Source organism: Larus michahellis, chromosome 11, assembly GCF_964199755.1.
Source record: "Larus michahellis chromosome 11, bLarMic1.1, whole genome shotgun sequence".
NCBI lineage: Eukaryota > Metazoa > Chordata > Aves > Charadriiformes > Laridae > Larus > Larus michahellis.
In genome coordinates this window covers 13,872,401-13,896,228 of record NC_133906.1, presented here as the reverse complement: position 1 = coordinate 13,896,228, position 23,828 = coordinate 13,872,401, and the positions used below count along the sequence as shown (strand labels likewise).

The 23,828-nt window shown below is 42.6% G+C and overlaps 3 protein-coding genes across 10 annotated transcripts in view; all 3 read right to left on the bottom strand.

Annotated features, from left to right (window-relative positions):
* FNIP1 (folliculin interacting protein 1) overlaps positions 1-1,163 on the bottom strand; it is a 69,394-nt gene extending 68,231 nt beyond the window's left edge. For 2 of the 3 annotated variants that reach the window (XR_012589457.1, XM_074603613.1), the window contains exon 1: positions 942-1,163. Coding sequence is in view for 2 of the 3 variants with exons in the window: in XM_074603613.1 (XP_074459714.1) it covers positions 942-1,030 (89 nt within the window). In the remaining variant the exon portion in view is untranslated. The remainder of the gene's footprint in view (positions 1-941) is intronic. The other variant, XM_074603615.1, reaches the window with a different exon arrangement.
* Positions 1,164-1,403: 240 nt separating this feature from the next.
* On the bottom strand, positions 1,404-15,681 carry MEIKIN (meiotic kinetochore factor). Its single transcript, XM_074604196.1, has 13 exons — positions 15,394-15,681; positions 13,894-13,975; positions 13,587-13,665; positions 12,520-12,580; positions 11,678-11,821; positions 11,121-11,243; positions 10,845-10,884; positions 9,531-9,592; positions 8,650-8,744; positions 8,161-8,337; positions 7,721-7,801; positions 6,363-6,486; positions 1,404-4,894 (listed from the first exon to the last, which is right to left on the bottom strand). The coding sequence occupies exons 1-13, from the start codon at positions 15,563-15,565 to the stop codon at positions 4,848-4,850; spliced, it is 1,287 nt and encodes a 428-aa protein (XP_074460297.1). The 5' UTR covers positions 15,566-15,681; the 3' UTR covers positions 1,404-4,847.
* A 3,875-nt stretch (positions 15,682-19,556) lies between these two features.
* Positions 19,557-23,828, bottom strand: part of ACSL6 (acyl-CoA synthetase long chain family member 6) — a 58,174-nt gene continuing 53,902 nt past the window's right edge. For all 6 annotated transcript variants that reach the window (XM_074603529.1, XM_074603532.1, XM_074603533.1 and 3 more), the window contains exon 21: positions 19,557-22,341. In XM_074603529.1, coding sequence (XP_074459630.1) covers positions 22,201-22,341 — 141 coding nt within the window. In that variant the 3' untranslated portion in view covers positions 19,557-22,200. The remainder of the gene's footprint in view (positions 22,342-23,828) is intronic.

Below are 23,828 nucleotides of genomic sequence, written 5' to 3'. Positions count from 1 at the left end.
TGCGGGAGAAAGGCTGCCTTCCTCCGGCCTCCCCGTGTTGTGCTTGGCACCCCTCGGCGGATCCAGTTTTGTTGCGGTTAGAGCATGACAAATTTCACGAGAAACCCTACACCTCTCCTGGCAGCGGCCAAAACTTCGCGTTTTTTCTCTCCCCCCATTCCTTCACGTTTCGGAGGTTGCTCCCCGGGGATGGCCACTCGCCTGCCCGCCTCAAGCGGAATGGCGCCTTTCCCTCCTCCCCGGCCTGCAGCATCCCCGCGGGGAGCCCGGGGCCCCACAACCCACCGCCGATCGTGACCAGGCGAAACCGACAGGAAGGCGGCGACGGGGCCGAGATGGAGCTGAGCCCCGCTCCGCTGCGGGGGGGCCGCGCTGCGAGGGGGCCGCCTCTCCTGAGGGCCAGGTCGTGCCTCCCGTCAGGGCGGCCCCCGGCGGGGGGGAAGACAGCCATGAGAGGACCCGGCACTGAGGGGAGGCGGCCCCCGGGGCGGGGGGGTGAAAGACAACCAGGAGTGACCCCAGCCGTGAGGAGACGCGACCCCCAGGAGAGGGGCAAGAAAGCCTGAAAGGAAGCAGCCCTGAGGAGACGCCACCACCAGGGGGGAAGACAGCCGTGAGGGGACCCGGCCGTGAGGAGAGGCGGCCCCCGGGAGGGGAGGCAGCCGTGAGGGAAGACAGCGCGGCGTCCCCGACGTGGCGGCCCCGGGGGGGCTCCCGCCCAGCGCCCGCCTAAGGGGCCCGGGGCACCTCAGCGCCCCGGGGGCTCCCGCGGCGGGGCGGGGGACGGAACCCGAGGCCAGCGGTACGCGAGAGGCCGAGGGGAGCCGCGCCAAGCGGCCCCGCTGCAGCACGGGCGGCTGCCGAGCAGGCAGCGGAGGGCGGCAGGGAACTCGGCGCAGAAGTTCGGGTGAGGGGAGGAGGGCGGCCGCGGTAGCGGTTACCTGAAGACACAGTCGTCGCGGGCGTCCCTGGCCGGGGAAATGAGCCCGTGCTTCTTGTTGAAGAGCTTCTGGAAGAGGGTGGGCGGCATCTTGGGGCGCCGCCGCTAGCCCCCGCCGCCGAGGCGCTGGGCTCCGCGCAGCGCCGTCCCCTCGCCGCGGCTAGTTCCACCCGCCCGACTCCATTCGGTGTCACAGTCATATGACAGACATTAGTCACTCGGCGGGGCCGGGGCGGGGAGGAGGGGCGGGGCCATGGCGGGGGGCGGGGCCAGGGGCGGGGACGCAGCAGGGACAGGCGGCTTGTTTTAGCCCTAAACCGAGAAAAAACAAACATCTACAAAATAGTATTTAGGACATAAGGCGAACCCAGCACAGAGATATAAGCAAAACAAACAAACAAAAAAAAGCGTGATCGATTTTATAAAATCAAAATCTATTTTATAAAAATCAAAAATCTGCGGATTCTTGCAAAAACTCTTTATTAGTGAATTTAAATGAAATGGAAGCACTGGGTACAGTTAAATCTCCTTCAACGTCTCGCTGCTCAGATAGAACACTACTAGAAAGTTTAATTAAGGACTGACAAAACAGACGCATCTGCTCTCCCTAGAAAATGGAATTGAACTAAAACAGCACATGATGTAAGATTAAATTAAGCAGATTATTTTTAAAAGGCGTGGTTTAGTAGATGTCTAACGCATCTATATGTTTCTCACAATCAGCCATCTGTAGGAGCTTTGGGTTTCACTAGAAGTTGAAGATAACAGAAAACAGGATTTAATGTTTAGATGCATCTTTTTCCCCTTGCTCTGTATGAAGACACACACGCCTGCCACAGACCTACAGATGGCTGATCTTTGCATCCTTTCACCACGTGAAAGCCTCCTGCCTTCGAGATAGGCATGTAAATACAGTCTCAAATATAAAAAGTCCTGAGGGAACACTACGAAATAATAGAATTTTGGCCAGGATATACAACTCAGTTTTCAGTATTTTCACAATTTGCAGCACTGCAGGTTTAGCTAATCTCAAATGCATTACAATTCAAGCTGATAGAGTCCCTCGAGAAGTAAATATTAACCTGTTCCAAAACTCCTAAATTAATAGCAAGTGATTCTGATAGGCTTGACTGACATACTTTAATAAAGGGAGGGGAAGATGGACACTAAGAGAAAAAGGGATAAATACAAGTTTCATCATCCATTTTCCTGTAAAAGCTTCCCTGTAGACAAATCTTGGTACCTACACAAAGAATATGAATTTCAATTTAAGTGTCCATTCAGCACGTATTGCCTTGGGCCCCAAACCCATCCTTTCTGTGTTTAGAGATTATGAACCAAACCAGAACCATGCGCCTGCCAGGTCTGTACCCTCCAACAGCCAGCCCCTGTAGAACTCCGCTGCTGGAATCACACATCTTCCATCGTCTCTGAGCACTTTGCGTCAAAGTCTCCTAGAAGTACACTTCAGATAACCAAAATAACTGAGCAGTGTTAATGAAAGACCTCTTGTAGATTTATGTATAATACACTCACTAAACATGCATCTACAATGCACAATTCCTCGTGATAAAGTATTATCACGGCTCTTGCGCAGACTGACTCCCTGTAAGCGATTCCATTCAAGCCATTAAGACTTCATCATGTCTGGGACGTGCCGACGCTGCCCTATTGACACTGAACAGATTTCTCTCCTGAATCACTGCACAAATAAGCTCTTCTGCACGACCCATTAACTGGCTGCGACCCATAACCTTTATCCACTAACACGGAAGAGACAGTTTCCACTTTGAATGAAATTTTATGTAGTCATTCTTCAGTTTAAAACCAAAACATGGGAAAATGCCTTCCCTTTGAGAAAAGCAGAACAAGAGTAGATATTGTTGCGGCCTTTCCTTCCCTGGGGCAGAGGCTAGCCGGGTAATTAATTATACTTTCTCCAAGAGTCAGACAAAAGATGGAAATAAGAAGCAGCACTTTCGTAACTGAAGGGAAGGACAAGAAAGATTGTGGTTCATGATATTTCTGTCCTTCTATATAGCCTCATCACATCAGGAAAAACAAAACTTGGCGGTTTTCAGCCTGCTACAGCCAACTCCACAGTTACATGCCATATTTTCTTCTCTTGTGCTCTCCAATCAGTTTGTCAGTATTACTCTGTCCCTTGTATAGAAACTACAAAAGGGTTTTGGGGCAAAATGCTTCTTCCTAGGACTCCTAGAACACCCTTACAATAAACATCTCTCATTCTGGACCATCCTTTACTTGAACGATCACCACAATCACAACTTACTAGATATATAACTTCCTATTTTGCTTAAAGCTACATGAAGGAGCTCACCTCTGTCTCCTAGGGGCTTAGATTCTTGCATAATTACCAGTGGCTTAGTATTTGCAAGAACAAGGATATTGATAATTAGAAGCATACCCGAGAGAACTCCAAGGAGTTATTGGCAGAACTCATTCTACTAATGCTTAAAGGAAAAATAACTTACTTAATGTATCATTTTTAACTTTCAGTCATATAGTACGTTTATACAATACTCATTCATAGACCAATCTAGCAGCATTTATTTGCACTTCCTTCTACCCCAGAGCAATGGGAAAAGGCTCAGGGTCTGAACTTTCACAGACGTTTTCAAACGTAGTCAAACTAATTAGAAGTTATGGATTTTATGTGTCTTCTTGACATGCTCTTTTTGGAAACACAGAACTATTTTACAGGGCATGAATATTCTGGGTTATAAGACTGAGAAACAAACTCAGAGTTCAAGAGGTTTGGACAGCTATACTATCATTTTAAAACATTGAAAAAAACTTCCTTTATGTCTACAAAAGAGTCTGAGTAGGGGGTGTTGTAGTGAGAACAGTCAGGAACCAAATTACTTTAGACTGCAGTGAATGCAACTGGAGAATAATTGCTCTTGTCAGTGTATTCTGAGGCATTCATCACGCTGCTGAAGAACGACATTAATAGATTAACAATCCACAAGCTGAACTGTTAAGCACTGGGAATCTAATTTATGTGCCATGTAGCATGAGCAGTAACCTGAAAATCCAGAGTGTCAATATCCAGCTCTTGAAACAGTTCAGCTATAAAAAAGGTTTTTTTTCCACCCTTGTATTCATGTAAGGCACCTATTTCCTCTGCACAAGTCTGATGCCACTAGAAGAAACAATGACTGAGACAGGTGATATTATAAAATAAGTGAGATGAAATGGGAAGGAGCCCGAGATGACAGCAGCTGGGCAGGGGACGTGTCCAGAGTGCTGACAGTGCTGATCATAAAAAGCTAGCCTGCAGTAGGGTGAAGGTAACCTATATTCATGTTTAGAAATCAATTCACAGCAGAACACACAGAGTCCCGTACCTCCAAAGTTCTGCAGACCCAAGTATTCGGGTAGTTTAATGGTAGTGTACTATTGACTTCTGAGTTGCTGAGAATACATGAGTGCTTCACATAGCCATTTCCAGGACATGCAGTTTACCTTTATAAACAGTGTTAACACTTCTTAACCCAAGAACAGGTCACATCTTTAGATGCTAATGCTACTAGGGAAATCTAGAAATCTTGGCACAACAAGAGCCAAAAATAATTCCATTAACACAATCTGGTCTGCTGTTCTCGAATCACACTTTTTAAAAATCTAGATGAACTGAAGAATCATCTATATGAACTCTTTACAGAAAAACATCCAGAATCAGATCTAGTTGCTTGTACAAAATAACTTAATATTAAGTACTTGAATAAAGTATTTACTGCAAAGCATTATACTAAATTTCAAACAACGTATATGCCAAAAAAGATACAGTCATTAATTGCTGGCAAGTAATTCTGTTTCACCTCCTTGCCACAGTAGCAAGACAGTTATTTCTTCTGTGGACTCCTGCTGAAATCTTTAAGTCTTATCTGTGTTTACAGCAGATCCAAATTTTAGTACTCGTAATAGGATCTGTGGAAAAAAAGTGATAAGTTAAATACTATCAGTAAAGTGGCACATTCGAGTGTAAGAGAAAGCTCATTGATCTGACAAGCTGTTTAGATGTTCTATAGATATCTATGCTATCATTTGTTTGGGAGGATCTGAATCTTGTAGATCAATTACCAGTGAGAAGAGAACAATAGTTTTGAGTGTATGTGCATTCCTAATGAAAAAGAGCATCATCTGAAAGATTCCTTGAGCAGAGATGAAAACATCCAGCATAAGAAACCCACCACCGCCACTTTAAGCACTCTAATCCCCGATTCCCTGCTAGAAAAGTAGTAACAAAACCAAACTTTTGTTCTGACAACACCACTTGCTGATTTCTCAGAACCACTTGCCTACCAAGCGCAAGCTATGTTCTGTATTATCACAGTTCTCTTGGGCACATGACTTAACTTCCTTATTCTTTGATGTGTACAGAAGCACCGGATGATTGTCATTAATACATACACACATTTAAAAGCACTTCCCTGCATTCTAGATGCTGCATGTAGCTCAATCTGTAATAAAGTAGGACAGTATTTGGACCTATGAGACTGCAATTCTGTCGAAAAATTTGTGTATATTCCATATTTTTGAGTTATTATGCTTATGCAGTATCTGTATTAAATTAATACAGCATAAGTGACAAATAAACTTGCAGAAAACTTGCAGACATTGTAAAGAACTACTTTAAACTTAGGAAGACATATGCCATCCAGTGGCACACTGAGAAACTTCAAGAGATCAGAAGGGGATGGAATTTTACCTCTATGGTAGCAATGAGATAGTTTTGTACCCAGTTCTCCTTTTTGTTTAACAAAAATCTAGGAAGTGAAGAAAAGGAGCTTCCCCTATGTTAAGGGTCTCAGGAAAAAAGAACAAAAACCTTTAGAAAGAAACTGATAATCTTGAAAGAAAAACACACCCTATTACTTGAACTGCTTTCAGGGGGAAATAATACTGGATGCTAAAGAGCTCAGTTTAGCTCAGCAAGATACAAAACACACCAATGGCTGAAAGCACAAGTCATACATATTCACCCTAGAAATAAGGCACAGGACAATAGTTTACTAAACAAGCTGGTATCTTTTCTAGGGAGTCTCCATACCAGCAGTGAAGCTCAAAGTTGAGTTTAGGAGTAACTTGAAGAGGTGCAGATGTTCCCAGAGTTACCTAGTAGCACCTTCTGTCCTTAATGATCTAGCCTAGGAAATAGCTAGATTGTATTAATTTCTTTGTTAAAGATCCTTGGAGCAGAAAACGTTAGTGTAGTCTGTTAGTGAAGTACTGCTGCACGAGAACACTGTTATGTCAGAAATTTGAAGTCTTCTGCCTCTTTTAATCTTTAGCCTTGTGGATTTTCCAAATATTCATACTTTCAAAAGAAACCCAAACACCTTTAAACACTCAAATAGCCAGTTACCATCTGCACAGTGCACCAATTCTATATTACCTTCAGGCACTCCTTCAGGAGGGCGGAAGGCTTTTTTGTTAACTGGAATTCGGTGAAGCCCCCGAGGCTTCTGGCCCGGTGAAGTTCTAACAATGGAGCAGATTTCTCGTCTGCCACACAGAGGCTGAAAAGATAAATGACATTTCATTCACACAACTATTTCCATTGAAGAAATATTCTTCTAGCTTTCCTATGGGGCAATTAGAGATGACGTACAGATTTCAAGGGATGTCATTAGAAAACATTTAAGACTACTTGTGTACAATTAATATGCTATGAGAAAGGGTGATAGAAAGCTTCAAACTTAAACATTCTCTTCAGCTGTTTGTAATATTGTAAGGCTTAAATATATCACAGTATAGTTCAGGTTGGAAGGGACCTTAAAGATCATCTAGTTCCAACCCCCCTGCCATGGACAGGGACACCTCCCACTCCCATATAGTACATTACATACTAGCATGCCAAAACTGGACTTCAAGACTGCAATAAAATTAGAACCTTAAAAATATTCTTTTCTTCTGGACTTTGAGGAATAATTTCTTTTTCTGAGCGCAGAGATGCAGGAACAATTTCTTCTGAATTTACATATGGACCTGTGGTATTCAGGAAGAGGTCTTCCCTGACTTGGCACGCTGGTGACAAGCTAAGCTACAGCTCCGTCAAAATACAAAACATACAGCAATAGCTGCCCAATTAAGTAACAGACAACAATTCAAATTGGCCAACACTTCTTGGCTCAAGCAAAAGACGTTCAATTGCTTAAAAAATATGATTTAGGACTCCAGTGATTCCTGTCTTCAGCCTCCAACAAGACCCTGATGTTCTCTATTTGTTAATCTAGTATCCATAAACACAAGTATGCTTGCAACAATATACTGAGTTTTACAACACTAGGAAAGCCCAGTAGGTTTTCCTGCAAAATTAGGCAGATTTTCTATTGTAACAGTTTCCCTTTTTCTAAAAAATTGTACAGTTTGCTGATTCAGTTGGGAGCTATGGCATGAAAGTGACAGGGACATTACTTCTATTCCTGCTGAGAGAAGTGGTAGTACTATACTACCTTTACTGACAAAGAATTCAAACTGGCATTTAAATATCAAGTTTGTTTGTATCAGAGAAGCAATGCAAGTAAAGCTACTGGGTGCTGGTTTTACATTAGAAGATTTTGCAAAAATACAAACCAGATACCTAGGGGTTTTGTTGTAGTTTAACTGCCCAGCTGATTGAATTTAACACGTCGTTTGTTGTGCAATTTGTATTGTAGCATAAGTATAGCCAGAATTGGACAGTGCCATGAAGACCGAGTCATTTGGTTTTAATCATTAAAAAAAAAAAACCGTATCAGAATAGACACTCACACTTAGCTTTGCAGGCTGAGCATAACCAGGATTTTTTAGGGCTTTATTTTCCTCCATGATCAGCATGGTCGAACTCATCTCCTAAACAAAAACAGAGAAGACTTCAGTATCAGTTTCCAATTCTTCGCTGTTTATTATTAGTCCTACAGTATAGCTAGTACTGTGTACTAGGGGAATAACAACTCCATTTAGAATTACTAACAGTTCTTAGGGTTTAACTACTGAATTCCTGTCATTCACTTTTTTTGGTCTTACACTCTTCAAAATTAAGACAAAGAATCTATTTAGTGCAGCGCAGAACGCACATTTCAGTGTATCAACTAGGCGATAAAGCACTTCCTACCACTTCTCCTATTCAGTTGTAACTTTTGTCATGATTCAAAACTCTCACTTCAATTTTATGCCTTTGCTAATCAGCAGGGCACAATGGGAATACTTACCACCACAGCATCTGTCTGTTTCGATGGCAGTACTTCTGTCAACCCCACTGATTTGGCCAAAGCGTTTCCTGGGGCATCACGCTGACTGAATGACGACATACCTTCTCCTAATGTATTAGAATTTTTTTCTTTTTTCTCACACTTCAGCCTTTTGGGTTTAGCAGTTTGATTGTCAGGCTAAAGGGTGAAACAATTACATTTTGTGTTATAAAGTGAATCTCTATAGTCTGGTAAGCACTAACAGAGTCCCACTGTCATACTCGAGCTCTACACAACTGATTCGCTACCACTGACACAGTCAGCCTGAAAAACAGTGAGCTTAGGGGGCACCCATAACTATTATTGCTATCCAGAGGTAGAGACAAGCTACATCTTCACTCTCTGCAGGCACCCCTTTCAAGAGAACTTCTAGGTGGAATCTTCTACCTATACAAGGAAGTAGCAAGTCATCTATGTTACAATCTGGATGATTTATTAAGGCTCTTTCACCTTTCTTTCCGGTCCTAACGGTGAAGAACAGCGCATACCAGTTTTTAGGTCTGGAGTTCTCTCTCTTGCAGCTGTAATTTTACAGACTTTTTTTCCTGTGATAAATTTCCAACAAATTAATTAACTTCGAGATAAAGACCACGGCTACTCTCCAACCCATGTCTTACAGGATGGTTTTCAAAGAGGGATCATTTCAAAGCCACCCATGTAAACACGCTTCCTCCCCTCAATATAACCCTCATCTCCCTCTTCCCACAAACAGGACTGCTTTACTCCTATCCCTTTTCTCGAAGAAGCAAGGTTGCTTATTAATCTTACGTTCACCTGGCTATTTACTGCTACACACACACACTGTGGGAGCAGAGGAATTGCATAATCACAGCAGTCTTTGCCAGTGGCAACTTCTGCTGCTACTACAGTCCAAATTAAGCCGGGGAAAATTATGTGGTACCTGGGCCACAGCCAGAATTGCATCAGTCACAGTTCAGAACTGTAGTTACATGAGGGACTCCTAATAGTATTTGTGAAGCTGATAGGAAATAAGTTCAAGTAAGGAGCATGATACAAACAGTTCTGTTCCTGGATAAGTTAAATAAGAAGTGCTAGTTTTCATTGAGCACCACAGGTAATTAAATGGAAAAATACAAGGTCTGGGGTTTTGGGTGGTTTTTTTTATTCTAATACATTAGTCAGAACCAAGTCTTATTTACAGGGAAGATTTTCAATTCACACTTTCCCTTCTAGACACAATTAAGCTTAGCCTGTACCACAGAGACAATGACCCAGTGAAAGCCCAATTCTGACATTTTGCCATCATTTAAGTTTAGGTAGAATATTCTGTTGTCTCACAGCTACTAGAACTGCTTCAGGTCATGTTTTACCTGCCAGAGTAGTTGAAACACTTAATGCTGAAGAACTGTAACGGCAATTTGACGGTCTCTTTCTAGGAGAGGAAAAAAAAAGTAAACAACTATTCTGAATTAATGTTATCATTCAAAAAAATGTACAAGGAGATCATAGGAAAACACAGACTGAGTAAAAAGGGATAAGGCCTATTTTTAGAAATATTGTTACTAAATCACTTCATCACACTTTACAGTTATCTGATAGTTTATCAAGTGGCACAGCTTATTCTGAAGATACTTGCAATTTAACACCCACAAAAGACATTCACTAAAGTACTCAGCACTGAAACATACTAGGACAGAATGTATTTAAGGAGGATGCAGGGGAAAATTGGATTCACAAGAAAATTCAGATTCTGTAGATATCTGTAACACTGTAACGTTAGTATAAATGAGTTATAAATGGAAATGTCTGCATGTAGAACTGGAAACAGCAGCACAAAGGTTAAAAGAAACGATACTGTTCCTAGAAAAACACTCACGTTACTCAGATTTTTATGTCAGGACGCGAAGGCGGCACTGTGACAAGGCGAAGTACAGAAGACCCCTCCATTGTGATAAAACCACACCAGAGATGACTTGTCAACAGAAAACCTGTCATCTTAGCAACAGGAGAGTGGCAATAGGGTTGCTGCATATCACGTACACCATTCCACTTCCTTGTGGACATGTATTCCAAATAAGAAAAAAAAACTGACAGTGGGCAACAACCTGGCCCAAGATTTACGAAGGCTGAAGCCAGGCCAGCAAGAGTCTGAAGCAAAGGACTTCATATAAGCTGCCCCATGTAAGCTGATGACTCCTAAAGAACATAAAAGATTTGCCAAAACATAATTTTGTCCTGGGCAAGCACAGAACACCAGAGACTTAATGAGGACTTAACAACAGGTACCCTTCATACTCTGTACTGCACAGGCAATCCTGGCCAGACCACCTGAGCGCACACATCTTGCTGCCTGTGACTGAATGAAATCTGACAAACTAAGTGCAATTGGATAAAAGCAACTTACTTAGGGATTTTGTAAATAAACATCACCTTCCATAAAATCCTTCACTGAGGTTTCTTACATCGATTTCCCTACAGCTGCAAGACCAAGACAAAAGTCTTTAAGGCAAACTCTTATCTGACTTAATGAACCAATTTCAAAGTTAGCGACGACACAGGTAGCTGAAACTCAACAGAAATGTTTGCAGGATCAGAGGTTTCATAATGGTCTTTCTTTTAAATATCATTCAAGAGAGAAAAACCTGAACATTTAGGTGCATCAAAGAGTCTGTTTTGCAGATTACCTTCTAGCGTATTGCTCTTGAAAATCATCCCGTACAGGTTCTAAAAAACATAAAAGCCAAACTTTAAAAGAAAAGGCTAAGCAGACCAGACAAAGTTTTAGTGCACACTAAATTATAAAGCAAAGCATTAGAAGCAAGCACAGACTACTAACAGGGAGCTGTCCCCCTTTATGTAGGCACGCCTTAAATGAAATTATCATTACATATTTTATACAGGTTCCACTAGAGTGAAATTTGTTTATGTATATATTCTTAAGTATTGTAGAAAAGAATTACCTAATATTGCTGAAAGATTTGAAATCTGTGGTATCTTGTCTATGGTCACTGCTTTGCTGGAGTCCAGGAGAGTAGAGTTCTTGTACTTGCCAGAGTCCTCACAGTAAAAATTACTTCTTTCTTCTATATAAAAGATACAAGTGCAAGCTTCTTATGCTGATGTTCATTGAGTTATTAAATTTGTGACCAAACTGAAAGCAATCACATTGGCAAGACAGGACCTTTAAAGCAAAGAGAAGGCACTGCCTTGGCTCAAAACAGCCACAGAAAAGTTTGGGGGGAATTTGATTCAAAGCAGATTTGTTAGTCATCCTCAATAAACAGCTTGTATCGACAGTGAGTACTCTAAGCTTACAGTATGATTCAGATTACACCAGGACCTGATTCACACTGGACTGGAGGATAAGATACAGAGATCTGATGTTAAGCGCCAGTTGTCTTATAGCAAAGATCCGACCTGGTGAGTCACAGCAAGAGAGACCACTAGTCTTTCTATCGTAGATAGTTCCCCCACATTTTCTTCATTAAATAAAGCCCAAAAAACCCAGAAGTCTCACCTGAACCTTCATCTCTGAATGTTTCAGGGGATGGGCAACTGTTCAGACTGTCACTAGCACCTGTGTTATAATCTGCAGTGGAGTCTACATCCAAACACTCTAGGAGAAAGGTTGAAACACCTGTGGGAAGAGTCATTCCTGTACCTAGAGAAAGAGACAAAAAAAGGTGGCTACCCAAAAAAAGTATCATCTTCTACAAACCATCAGGATTTCCTTACCTAAATTTCATTCTGTGATGAGCTAAATATTGTCAAGTCAGCATCTTAAACTTAATACAGTACCTTAATCATAATACAGTTAAAGAAACAAATAAACAAAGGGCATCCTGAAGCCCAGTTTGTACTGCAATAAGCTAATAGAAGACTCCTTCCTTGCCCAAGGCTCACTAGAAATACCTGAAGAATTCAGCCTCTGATAAGGTAATTCTTGGTCAGGTTTATTTTCAGAAGGACAAACTATTTAGGCACAAGCTTTTAAAAATGCAGGCTTGAGTACACTGAAGAACTCATGTCAATGACTAGTTCTGTCACAGGTAAAACCAAGATCATGTGGTTTTCAACAGGCTGGGCTCAAGACTTGTCTCAGGTCTTGTGGGGCTCCTATCCTGTCCATGCTGCCAACAATCAAGTCATGTGAACCAAGCCACATGCTGGAATAAGAGGCAGAAGTCCAGCTAGTGGTCTCAAAGCCTTTACTTTCTAGTATCATGCAGTCAGAACCAGTACAAGATCAGCACACCAGTACTTTTACAGAAATATAATTAAAAGTATATTGTAAATTTTCAAATTAGTTTTATACAGATATTAAAGTTATTTAATATGATGTATTGCTAATATACTCACTTGAAGTCATTTCATCATTTTTCAAACTTTCCTTACTTTCAGACTTGATTACCAGGGATTCCTAAAATTAAGTGACCGAAACAAACAACCTGAGAAAACTGGATGCAGACAAAGAAATGCAATTAAATGTATTCCTACATTAGTAAGTGTTCAGAAACTTACTGTCTGGTACTTCACCACTTAAACTTGCTATTCACAGTGTAATTTGTACCAGGATTTTTCATGCATCATTAACAAATCTGCAATCTGATTTATAGTTCTAAAATTCCTAATGAATACCCAATAATTTGATCCTACAACCTTTGCTGGATGAGACTTCCAGTGAAGGCATACTGACATCAACTGAAGTTATACATAAGACAACAGTGGAGTAGTGAATTTCCCTGACTTTTATTTATTTAAGAGGCCCAATTCATGCCACTCACTTTCAGAATCCTAGACCATTTCTGTAAATACAAACAACTGTGTTGTGTACACAGTATATTCTACAAAACTAAGCATTTCCAGGAAACGCAAATAATTAGCAGACTCTAAATAAGAGCTAACATTTTAAAGAAAAATATTTTTACAGCAATATCACTTGCTCCCTTTGCTGTAGCAGATTTTAGTTCAAACACACCAAACTATTTTCTTGCCATTGCAGTATTAACTGTCCACTTCTGCTCAGTCATCTCAAAATACTTTGCTCCAGTTTTACTAACATGAGGAAGAGCGCAAACAGTGACTTGCCAAATGTCTGTGTCTGAACCAGAAATGAGCAATTCTCTGGAATCACACTCTAATGAGATATCTTCCACACAACAATTGCTACGGCCTTTATTCATTATGGATAATTAGTATTGATGTTTTCCCATGCTACCAATAGCTCAAACAGCTTTTATTCTGGCCAAAGACACAGGAAAAATGTCACCAAAGTACAGGACCAAGTTCAGCCTGAAAAATGTGTGTGCACACACGTAACTCACAGCAAATTCTACTTGATTAGAAAAAGAATTTAACATGCCACATTTCTTTGACTTATCCTCCATAAGATACCAATAGTTAGAAGAGCAAGACAGCATTCTCACCTTCAGCGATACAGTGCTTTCTTCTATTTTCTCTTCATTTTTTTCCAAGTTTGTCGTTTCTTTCACATTCATTTGATTCCTGCAGTTGGAGAACAGAGCTAAGCTCAGTACACAGAACTACACTGTTGTAGAGGAAGGCAACAAAAACTACAAAATGTCTTTATAAGTTATCAACAAATAGTCTGACAAACATCAGTTTACTGATAATTGAGACTGTGTATCTCCAAGAGATTTTCTCATGCAGGCAAAACAATATAAATGATTAGTTAATGTTAATAATAGTGTATTTGAATGAGTTCTAACAGACCTTTGGTCGCCTGTCACTTTGGTGACTTCAAGATTTTCTTTAATTTTTGGTAGGGTTTTCAAACTGGACTTTCCCTTCAGGCCTAGAGAAGAATAAGTACTTCGTTCAGTAATTTTAGTTTCAAGATTAAAATTTAGATGATTATTTCAAATAGGGCACCTTTAGCTGTTCCCACTCTTCCATGCCCATAACAGTTTTTGTCCCTATTATCACAAAAATTGTAAAGTCTGAATTTATTCTTTTTACACAATTTTATTATTTTTACCCAAGCTTTTTTCATCAGTGTATCAACAAGACCAAAAAAAAAAAACAAGCTTCCAGAAATACTACAGGTGTTTTAGAAACCTGTTGACTAAAAAGAAAAAAAAAAACCCCACACCTTGGAAGTGACCTTTACTATACCAAAGTTCAAAGTAGTTTGAGTCTAAACCAGTTTTAAATGGAGTTTAATAGCAGTATCATAAGCATTTCTACAAATGGGTCTGAATTACTGAATCTCCCAGCACTGCACAGAACCCTTTAGCCGAAACTCCCTGGAAGTTCAGGACACGACAACACATGAAAAGCAAACAGACCTCAAGGCCACTAGCTGCAACCAGTCAGGTATGCAAGAGTACTAAACACCTATGAGAGCATGAGCCAGCAGAGTAGGATCGAGACAGAAAATAATGTTAATTGTACCCTGTAACAGGAATTTAAAGTCTTACCCTTAAATTATCAAGATCAGTGTGGGACCAAGACAGCCCACACTGATCTTCCCCATTTGCTTTAGCAAGTTACAATATCACTGTTCGGCTTCCCTTGAATCCCATACCTTCCCCTTAGGCCACATTTCCTTTAAGGTCTCCAATTCCTAACTTGAGGTCTGCTAAGCCACATTCAGTAATGAGGCTGCTCCTTTTGAAGGACAGCTTTAAGAACTTTTTTAAAGTACCCACTCAAATATGGGCAAGGGCTTTACCATGACATTTCTAAAGGAACTTATTAGATGGCAGGGGGAAAAAAACAGTACCTTATGAAAGGAAAAACCCTTTTTTATTACTGACTAGCAGCTAAAACAGAGGAAACAGTCCCGTTTCCAGATCAGCTACCTTCTACCTACCATGCTGTAAGGGAGATGGCTAACAAGCAGCTGCTTCCCAGCCTCACACAGGGCTGGACACAAACCCAACGGCTGGACACAACACTAACCGGACACTACACGGATGGGGGGGAAATAAAGCTGAAACCACACAAAATTTATCAGATCATTGTTGATAAGAACCTTCCCCGGAAGGTGACTTAACCTGACCGGCATCCTTACTGGCTCCTGAAATTGCCATGAAAACACAAGGATTGGACAAAGCACAGCACAGGACCCTCTCCCCACGCCCGCCTTCACCCCGCCTCCCCCAGGCCCAGCCACCTCCCCGCCGGTGCGGCCCGGCCCGGTCCCCGCCGCCCTTCACGCCTGCTCCGCGGGGCCTAGAGAAGGCGGGCAGCGGGACGGAGAGCGCTTACAGCCGGGCTCCGGCCGCCGGGAGCCCGTGCTCCCGAAGAGGCGCCGCCGGCACGGCTGGGAGGCGCTGGCCCTGCCCGGGAGAGTGGCCGTCCCGGGCAGCGGGGACGGACACCGCTTCTTCCGCGGGGCCCTTCCGCCGCGGAAAGCGCTCGGCCAACGCGGCCCCTCCATAGCGAACCAGGCCCCCTCAGCAGCCCCTGAAGGACGAAGCGGGGGGGGCGCAAAATAACCGCCCCCTCAGGAGCCGCGCAGCCGCCCCTGGCCAACCCCAAGCGCCCCCCGCGCCTCCAGCACGCATGCGCGACGCGGCGGCGCCAACGGCCGCCAGCAGGGGGCGCCACCGCCCCGCGGCAGCGCTGAGGCGGGCGCGGAGCGGGGCCCGGCCCTGCCTGAGAGGGAGGAGGTGCCCCCGCCCACCGCCCTCGGGCCGGGGGGGTGGGCGGGTCGCGGCCCGGCGGCGGGCGGCTCTCTGAGGGGAGGCAGTGAAGCGGCGGAGGCGGAGGAAGGGGGAGAGGTGCTTTTCCCCGGCGCGTTATCAGCAGGCGTCTGGCCTGAGGAGTTTTCTGCTGAAAAAGTGAAAATTAATCATAGAATCATGGAGTCTTTTGGGTTGGAAGGGACCTCAAAGCCCACCCAGTGCCACCCCGTGCCCCGGGCAGGGACACCTCCCACCACACCAGGTTGCTCCAAGCCCCGTCCAACCTGGCCTTGAACCCCTCCAGGGATGGGGCAGCCACAGCTTCTCTGGGCAACCTGGGCCAGGGGCTCACCACCCTCACAGCAAACAATTTCTTCCTGAGATCTCATCTAAATCTCCCCTCTTTCAGTTTAAAACCGTTCCCCCTCCTCCTATGGCTCCCCTCCCTGCTCCAGAGTCCCTCCCCAGCTTTCCTGGAGCCCCTTGAGGGACTGGAAGGGGCTCCAAGGTCTCCCTGGAGCCTTCTCTTCTCCAGGCTGAACCCCCCCAGCTCTCTCAGCCTGTCCTCACAGCAGAGGGGCTCCAGCCCTCCCAGCATCTCCGGGGCCTCCTCTGGCCCCGCTCCAACAGCTCCGTGTCCTTCTGCTGTTGGTGCCCCAGAGCTGGAGGCAGCACTGCAGGGGGGTCTCCCCCGAGCGGAGCAGAGGGGCAGAATCCCCCCCTCGCCCTGCTGCCCACGCTGCTGGGGATGCAGCCCAGGCTGCGGGGGGTTTCTGGGCTGCCAGCGCACATTGCCGGCTTGTATTGAGCTTCTCATCAAATGACCCCCAAGTCCTTCTCAGCAGGGCTGCTCTCCATCCTTTCATCCCCAGCCTGTATCAATACCAGGGTTGCCCCAACCCAGGTGCAGGACCCTGAACCTGGCCTTGTTGAACCTCATGAGGTTCACAGGAGCATGCTTCTCCAGCCTGTCCAGGTCCTCCTGGATGGCATCCCATCCCTCAGGCGTGTCACCACTAAGCTTGGTGTCATTGGCAAACTTGACGAGGGTGGTTATGAACCTGACTGAAACAGAGAGTGAGGGGAGAATGAGGGGGGAGCAGTGTCCCAGGCCGGGCACAAGCCCCAGGCTGACATGGCCACCAGGCCCAGGGCCCTTGGGCAGGCTGGGATCAGAGCAACTTGGAAGATGATGGCAGGCAGTATCAGGGATGGCTGTTTCCCTTGAGCTGAGCACCAGCCACTGGTTCCTGATGCAAAATTAAAGTGTATCATGAATTATCCTGCCTGGTCCCGCTCTTGTTGCCCTGCTGCTGGCCCTTGCAAGGGCTGTACCCGATGGTGCTGCTCCCTGACATTGGTTTTGGCTAATAAATACACTGAGAGATTTGGGTTTATAATACTGCATCTTGCAGTCAAAATTGTGTACGTTATATTCATTTTACTGATCAGACCCCATGTTTCAGTTTATAGAGCAGAGGAGTCTCATTGCTTCATTAACATGAAAAATTTGAGATAATTTTTTGGCGTTACTGGATTTCCAAGTGAAGGGAGAGATGCAGGTGCACGCAAAAACTGGAATAGAGACTGAACACTTTTAAATTTTATTGTTTTAGACACATAGTCTGAAAAAATACTATGCATTCCTAATTGTCAATTCATATGAAACAAGCATATACATTTGGTTATATTATTATTGATTTAAAATAAAAAATGAAACCATTACAGAAAGACTGCTGCATCTTCAGAGAACTTTGCAACAATTTTTTCATGGAAGATTGCTAAAATCAATCTCAGGTTCCAATATTCCTTTGGTCGTTATTTTATTTTATGTATTTATTATTTTTCACAACACGTTTAGTATAGGCATACATTCTGAATGACTTTATACCGATTGTGAGGACAGAGTGCTGGAGTAACAACAGATTTTATAAAAGAGCTTTTATTGTCAGTCCACGAGAAAATCTTATGAACAGTTTTGAGAAATGTGACAATTTAATTCTTTACAAAAGTTTCCATAGATGACTTTTTGATATACATGCTAATATACCAAAACTGAAAAATCTTTAGTTACAGTTAAGATTTTTTTTTTACACAAATGTATATATTTTAACCCCTCCACTTCCAGTTGAAAATAGAATAGGCAACACTTAGGAAAATGCCTCATTTGTTCGCTGCTTGTACTTTGCTAAAATACCTAACAAAAAGCTGAAATGAAGTGAAGGGCTTAAAGGGGCTCTAGATGCCTCAGAAAACATTTTATTTTGGAACAATTCCAGGGATCTAAAACTGTTTCCCTCCCAGACTACAAGCATCCAGATTTCTCCTCCAAAAAGAACAGCCTCAGCTTCATCATTTAACAGGAGTAAAGATGGTGTAGAAATCATTGAATGTGCAAAGTACTGAAGAATGTTAATTCCAAAAGGAAACAAAGACCTGAGATCTTTTTTTTTCCCCCAGACAAAACCAAAGTGAGCTAAAGACACAAAAAGTACGCAGATAGAATTGCCTCTAAATAAAATGCTTCTCCAAATTTTCTGTAAGGCATCAAGAGGTCTTTAAGTAATCTGTTACCATGCAAAAATAGTATATTCTTTCCCAGTTTACATTCATCTTGTAGCAGTTTATTTACATATAGATCACCAGTTTGTGCTTTTAACACATGGAAAATAATAATAAAAAAAATCTACAGTTAATTTGTTTCATTCCAGAAGATTAAGTCAGATTATTTTCTGTTATATGCAAGAATTTCATATTCATGGTAAAAATGACACTGGACTTTACTGATGCTGATTATACTTACTAACAGTGAGGACAGATTGCAAAATAGTACGTTTCATCAATGAACAATTCACCGTCTCTCTCTTACCTGATGCGCATCAACTACTTTAACCTGCAAACGTGCCTTTCAGGACAGAGCAACGCTGTGTATTTCCTGCCAATTTGGGGTTAAGACTGGCAGGTATGAGTTCTGCTCACACCTGTGGATGTCTTGGACCCTTTCTGTGGCAGAACAGTATTTTGTCTGTGCAATATATTGAGCAAAGAACATATAAAATACATAACTAAGCAATATTCTCTTCCTGGAAACATGTTATTTTATTCTGTTTTTTATATACGAGCACTGGAGACAGTGTCCCTGGGATTTCACAGGCAAAGCACTAGGCCCAGGAAGAACCTCTCACATTTAAAACATCCGAGAATACAGTACTCATCCTTCGGCGACACCGAGTGACAGCCCCGTCGCGGGAGCCGGACTGACTAGCACTGAGCCCACCTGTGATGGCAGACTAGAGCCGTGCTCATTTCAGTGGGCTTCCTGTATTTTGTCATTCATTGATTGCGGAATGAACCCCCAGATGCCAGTGATTAGTTAAAACCAGTCATCCTGAAGCCATCAAGAATCGGGCTCTTTACAGAGAAGGGTAGCTCACATTGCCACTTATGCAAGAGCGCTTGAGTCTCAACTCTTTCAAGGTGAAAGTTAGAAATTAATTTTGTAATTAATTATCTTGAGGGGGAAAAAAATGGTTATTGGACAGCCCTGGGGATTTTTCCTTGGGGTTCACAGCAAGTATTTCACTGTAAGAAAGCCCAATGCAAGACAAATGTTCCTGGAATTTGAAGAGAAGCCTGTTTGTGCCTGGCTCACACATTACACGTGTTCAAGTTTTAATCTCTTAAAACATTGTTATGATTATGGTGAGAGTGATCTGCAGAGGAAAATCTGATTACACAAGAAAGAACTGAAGAGAGCTTTTAGTTTATTTATACAGCTTTTCACAAGTTCTGAAAGTATTCACGCTTTCAGTGTGGCAACACAGTTTCTCCCAAATTTTGCATCATCCAAGTGTGGCCAAGTCTGTATTTTTTCTTTTTTATTCTTTTGGTGTTCATATCTTTGGCTCTAATGCATCTGACATTTTGCATCAAATACTAAAAGAAGAATATAGATATTCTTTTCAGCATTATATACATAAAAATAACAGCCATCTAAGCCATAAACAAACTCATTTCAGGATCTTCTGTGCTTAAACAAAGTCAGAGTGTAGTTGTCTAGAAAAGTCTAGTAAACTGAAATCATTTTAGGAGAAAAGCAAATTAAACTCATGTGGCAGAAAAAGTTCAGTGGAAACTAGTTTTTCTGTATTTATTTAGATAACTAGTTGGGGTTTTTTAATTATTATTTTAAAAGTATGTCGCGTTAAAACAGGAAATTGAACTAATTCTTCATTGCTTTGAAGTATGCGTATGTAATGACTGTCTTTTGGCTGATACAAAAAGGAGATGAACTAGACTCCGCAGAGATGAAAATCCGTTATGACTTGACCTAAAGAGCCAGATTTTATATAGTAATTCCAATCCTCTGTAGACGTGGCAGATGCAAATTCCCCAGGGATATTGTTGCTGTGTACATTGCTGACAAATGCATGTACAATGCCATCAGATCACAGCAGCGGTATTTCTTATTTGCTTTGGACTGATATGAGTCATTGCACTGGAATTGAATGAGGAATCGAGCGCAAAAAAGGGATTCAGACAAATCCATCCACATTTGATAAATCAAAGCGCTGTGTTCTTTATATGAGTGGTTAAGTTAGCTGATACGGCTTCCTTTGTATCATTTTGTTCTGAAATTACTGCAATAAATCAGTCTTCATGTAACACTAACTCATTAATTCATTTTATTTCATTTTGAAGCATGCAATGGAATTTCAGAAGAAAAATAAGAGATCATTTAAATTAAAAATTTTAACTTTTCTCTTGAAAAGTCTACAGTGGATTTCAGTTTGAGAGAGAAAATAGTGTGCTTTCACTGTCCTAGCAAAGAAGATCCAGCAGGCACGGCTCCATGCTAGTATGCACTGGTGCAACAAACAGCAGCTAGTAAAATACACATATATATTTAGGACCCTGTTTAGCAGAAGGAAGCCACTGACAGTCCACGTACTCAAGCGACTTGACGTTACAGTTTTCTCATTGTTTTGTACCATGCTTTGTATCAGGAGAGAGCTCTAGAGTCCATTCCTGTTGCACATGGGACTTATTCCCTTCCCAAAGGCTGCAGCTGGTTGCGAAAGCCCAGGTTTCATCCCGACTCCTTGCTCTTTATTCCAGAGAGGCCACTGGAATTGATGACAGTGGGAACAGGGGCTTCCAGACGTCTGAACAGAGAGATGTTCTTCTTAGCAGGCCTTTCCGTAACCACAGCCAACGTTTTACCGCACCACAACACCTTCCAAGAGCACTGGCTAACACAGCCTTTCGCCCATCCCTGGGGCCTTTTGGAGCAGTATTTCTTCTTCTTCCGCGGCCAGCCAAAGGATGACCTCCACCACTGCATCTCAGGCTGGCCTTTCTCCCAAAAAACCCAATTTGTTTTGCTAAGCCCCGTTCAGAAGTGCAGCGTACACCTTGTGCTCCGTTTCTTTAGCACTGTTTCTGACAGGAAGTTAGTCCAACTGGACTACGCAGTATTAGCAGCATGTAAAGTAATAAATTAGGGACCGGGAGCATATGGGTTAACATGACCTCCCACAGGAAGCCGCCACAGAGCCAGTGATGCTTTTGCAACCTTCGTGGTTTGAGTAGTTCAGATGTCCGTGAATGTACTGTGCTGAAGGAGGCCCTAATGCAAAATCAGCATGCCATGTATAAATTGAGTTCAGATGAAAAGGAAATAGAGGGAATTCTATCCTATCACTTCCTAACCTGTTCTTGTAATCTCAAGGTAATATTAATCCATTAGATGTAATATACTAATAGGTCTATTAAGTACAAATAATGGGAGATTCATTCCTATTTCTTTCTGGTTGTTAGTTGGGTCATTAATGATTAAATCAAATCAATGTAATTTATGTCCTGGAAAATATAAAAACTATCACTTAATATATAAACTGATATCCAGCTTGAAGTTCCAGATCAGGGAAAACACTTTCACCATCAATCACTGATTGTTTTGAGGTAGACCACATTATTGAATTATCCACAATTGTAGTTTCTAATGTATTAGGTTATATACAATCAAATACTAACAGAGATACCTGAAACTTTCCCTATTTTAATTAGAAATGTTTGTAGTTATTAATAAGGTAAGTTTCCATAATTTACTTGGTCATAGATTGAAATTTCTGTATATTTTGTGGCAATTTAGCATAATTCTTAGTAGTACCCTACTGTGTACATAGAGTAAAAAATAAATTGTATCACACCTGATGGAAAAAAGGAGGAAAATTATGGTTAGTGGTGAAGTCCTAGAACAATGAAAGGCTCAAATGTAAGATTCAGATGCGTATCCATTTCAGCTGTGTCATTCTGGCTCTGTACTTTTGAGTATTATTCTAATATTGCTACGAAGTCCATTATTCAGAAGATGCTTCCTTCAATTTCAGATGGAGATGCTTGAATATAGCTCTTCTATTTGTTTTTTGAAGTAATCTCTTAGTTCTGGTCTCTTAGCCTTTAATGTTGGTGTCAACAAACCGTTTTGTACTGAGAACATATCAGAGTGAATGTAAATGGCTTTGACCTAGAATAAAAAAAGGATATATTTTAGCAAAAGTTACAGGCATCCCACTCAAGAAGCGCAACTTCTCACGCCAGCCCTGCTGCATTACCTCTGGCTGTGCCTCGAGCCCATGGTCCCCAGGGTTTTCCTCACCTTCCCAACTTTTCCAAGGTGACACTAAATCCCTCCACCCCAAAAGCCAGCGCGGAAGGGAGAATGAGCACGGAAATCTCTCTTCTGCATGAAACCAAGGGCAAAGAGCAGCCAGGCAGTGCGCAAGAGACAGCGTCACCATATGTGACACTGGAACTGCAGGGTTTCACACGGTAAGGGCTAGAAGAGCGAGGAAGGGAGGGAGGGCAGGGAGCCATGCTGAAAAACATCGGCTTAACCCAACTGCAAAAGAAAGCAAGCAGCACGGATGTGGTCTGGCAAAATTATCATGAAGCTTTGCAGGTACAAGGAGTGTACATGATAAGCATCTTTAAAGAAGATGAATTGACGGCATTTTACTAGGTAATTAAAATGATGTAAAACCATTCATCCTAGGCAAACAGGATTTTACAAGGCTGCCCTTGTTAGCGGCGGTGCCTCTGAGCACAGCAGGGAGCCTGGCAGCGCAGATGGGAGCCAGCTTTTCCTCCCCGTGCATTTATGGGAGTGCTGGTGCGGGAGAAAGCAGAAAACTGCTGCGTGACTGGTCACAGTCCACTCATTTAAGACAAAATTCCCCACCCATCTGCTGCTTTTGTGGTTCCCCAAACCAGACCAGTTTGCATTTTGTTAGACTAGGAGTTGCAGGAATATAGATTGAGAATCAATTTTTAAATTCCCATTAGATATGTGATTCATTTTTCATTTGCAAGCATTGTGGGCCAGTTCCTCCCCCAGTGACATCCTTCCCAAAAACCAGTGTTTGTGCTATTAATGCTTCCCTCCCTCACTGCACGGCTCCCAGAGCCTGCGCCCTGGGCTGTTGGTTACAGAAGGCAGAGTTGTCACTTCCCAGCCCAAGGTCCAAGCTCTGGCCGCTGGCACTGCAGACAAGGATGGGGATGATAAAGAGCAGCTCTTCCACATAACGGGGCTCCCATCCCATCCCATCCCATCCCATCCCATCCCATCCCATCCCATCCCATCCCATCCCATCCCATCCCATCCCAGCATTAGCCGTAATATCTGGCTCAAAGTTCAGTTTTAAGATTACGTATTGCAACAGAGATGTCGATTTTTAAGCCCTTCAGTTTTGAAATGCAAAATATTTCTTCTTAACTTTTAGAAAAATGCCAAGGCTTTCCTCACTACTTTATTAATTGCAAACTGCTGGTAGACTAGATTACTTGAGGATATTTCATACTGTGAAGAGTACGGCTGGAGCAAACCAGACTTATTACCCCAGACGATCACGTGCATTGCAAACCGTGCTTTATCTTGAATTTCATTTCAAAATTCATTTCTTTTTACTATCATTTCATTTGCATATGTAACTGAGAAGTGAAGAATAACAA

What these genes read in the sequence shown, in the direction of transcription:
- MEIKIN (XM_074604196.1), bottom strand. Translation starts at nt 15,565, where the DNA reads ATGGAGGGGCCGCGTTGGCCGAGCGCTTTCCGCGGCGGAAGGGCCCCG. An exon ending in AAATCTTTCAGCAATATTAG is followed by an intron (nt 10,885 to 11,120) that starts GTAATTCTTTTC and finishes TATGTTTTTTAG; the next exon opens with AACCTGTACGGGATGATTTT. An exon ending in CTCAGCCTGCAAAGCTAAGT is followed by an intron (nt 6,487 to 7,720) that starts GTGAGTGTCTAT and finishes TTATCTTTTCAG; the next exon opens with CCTCTGTGTGGCAGACGAGA.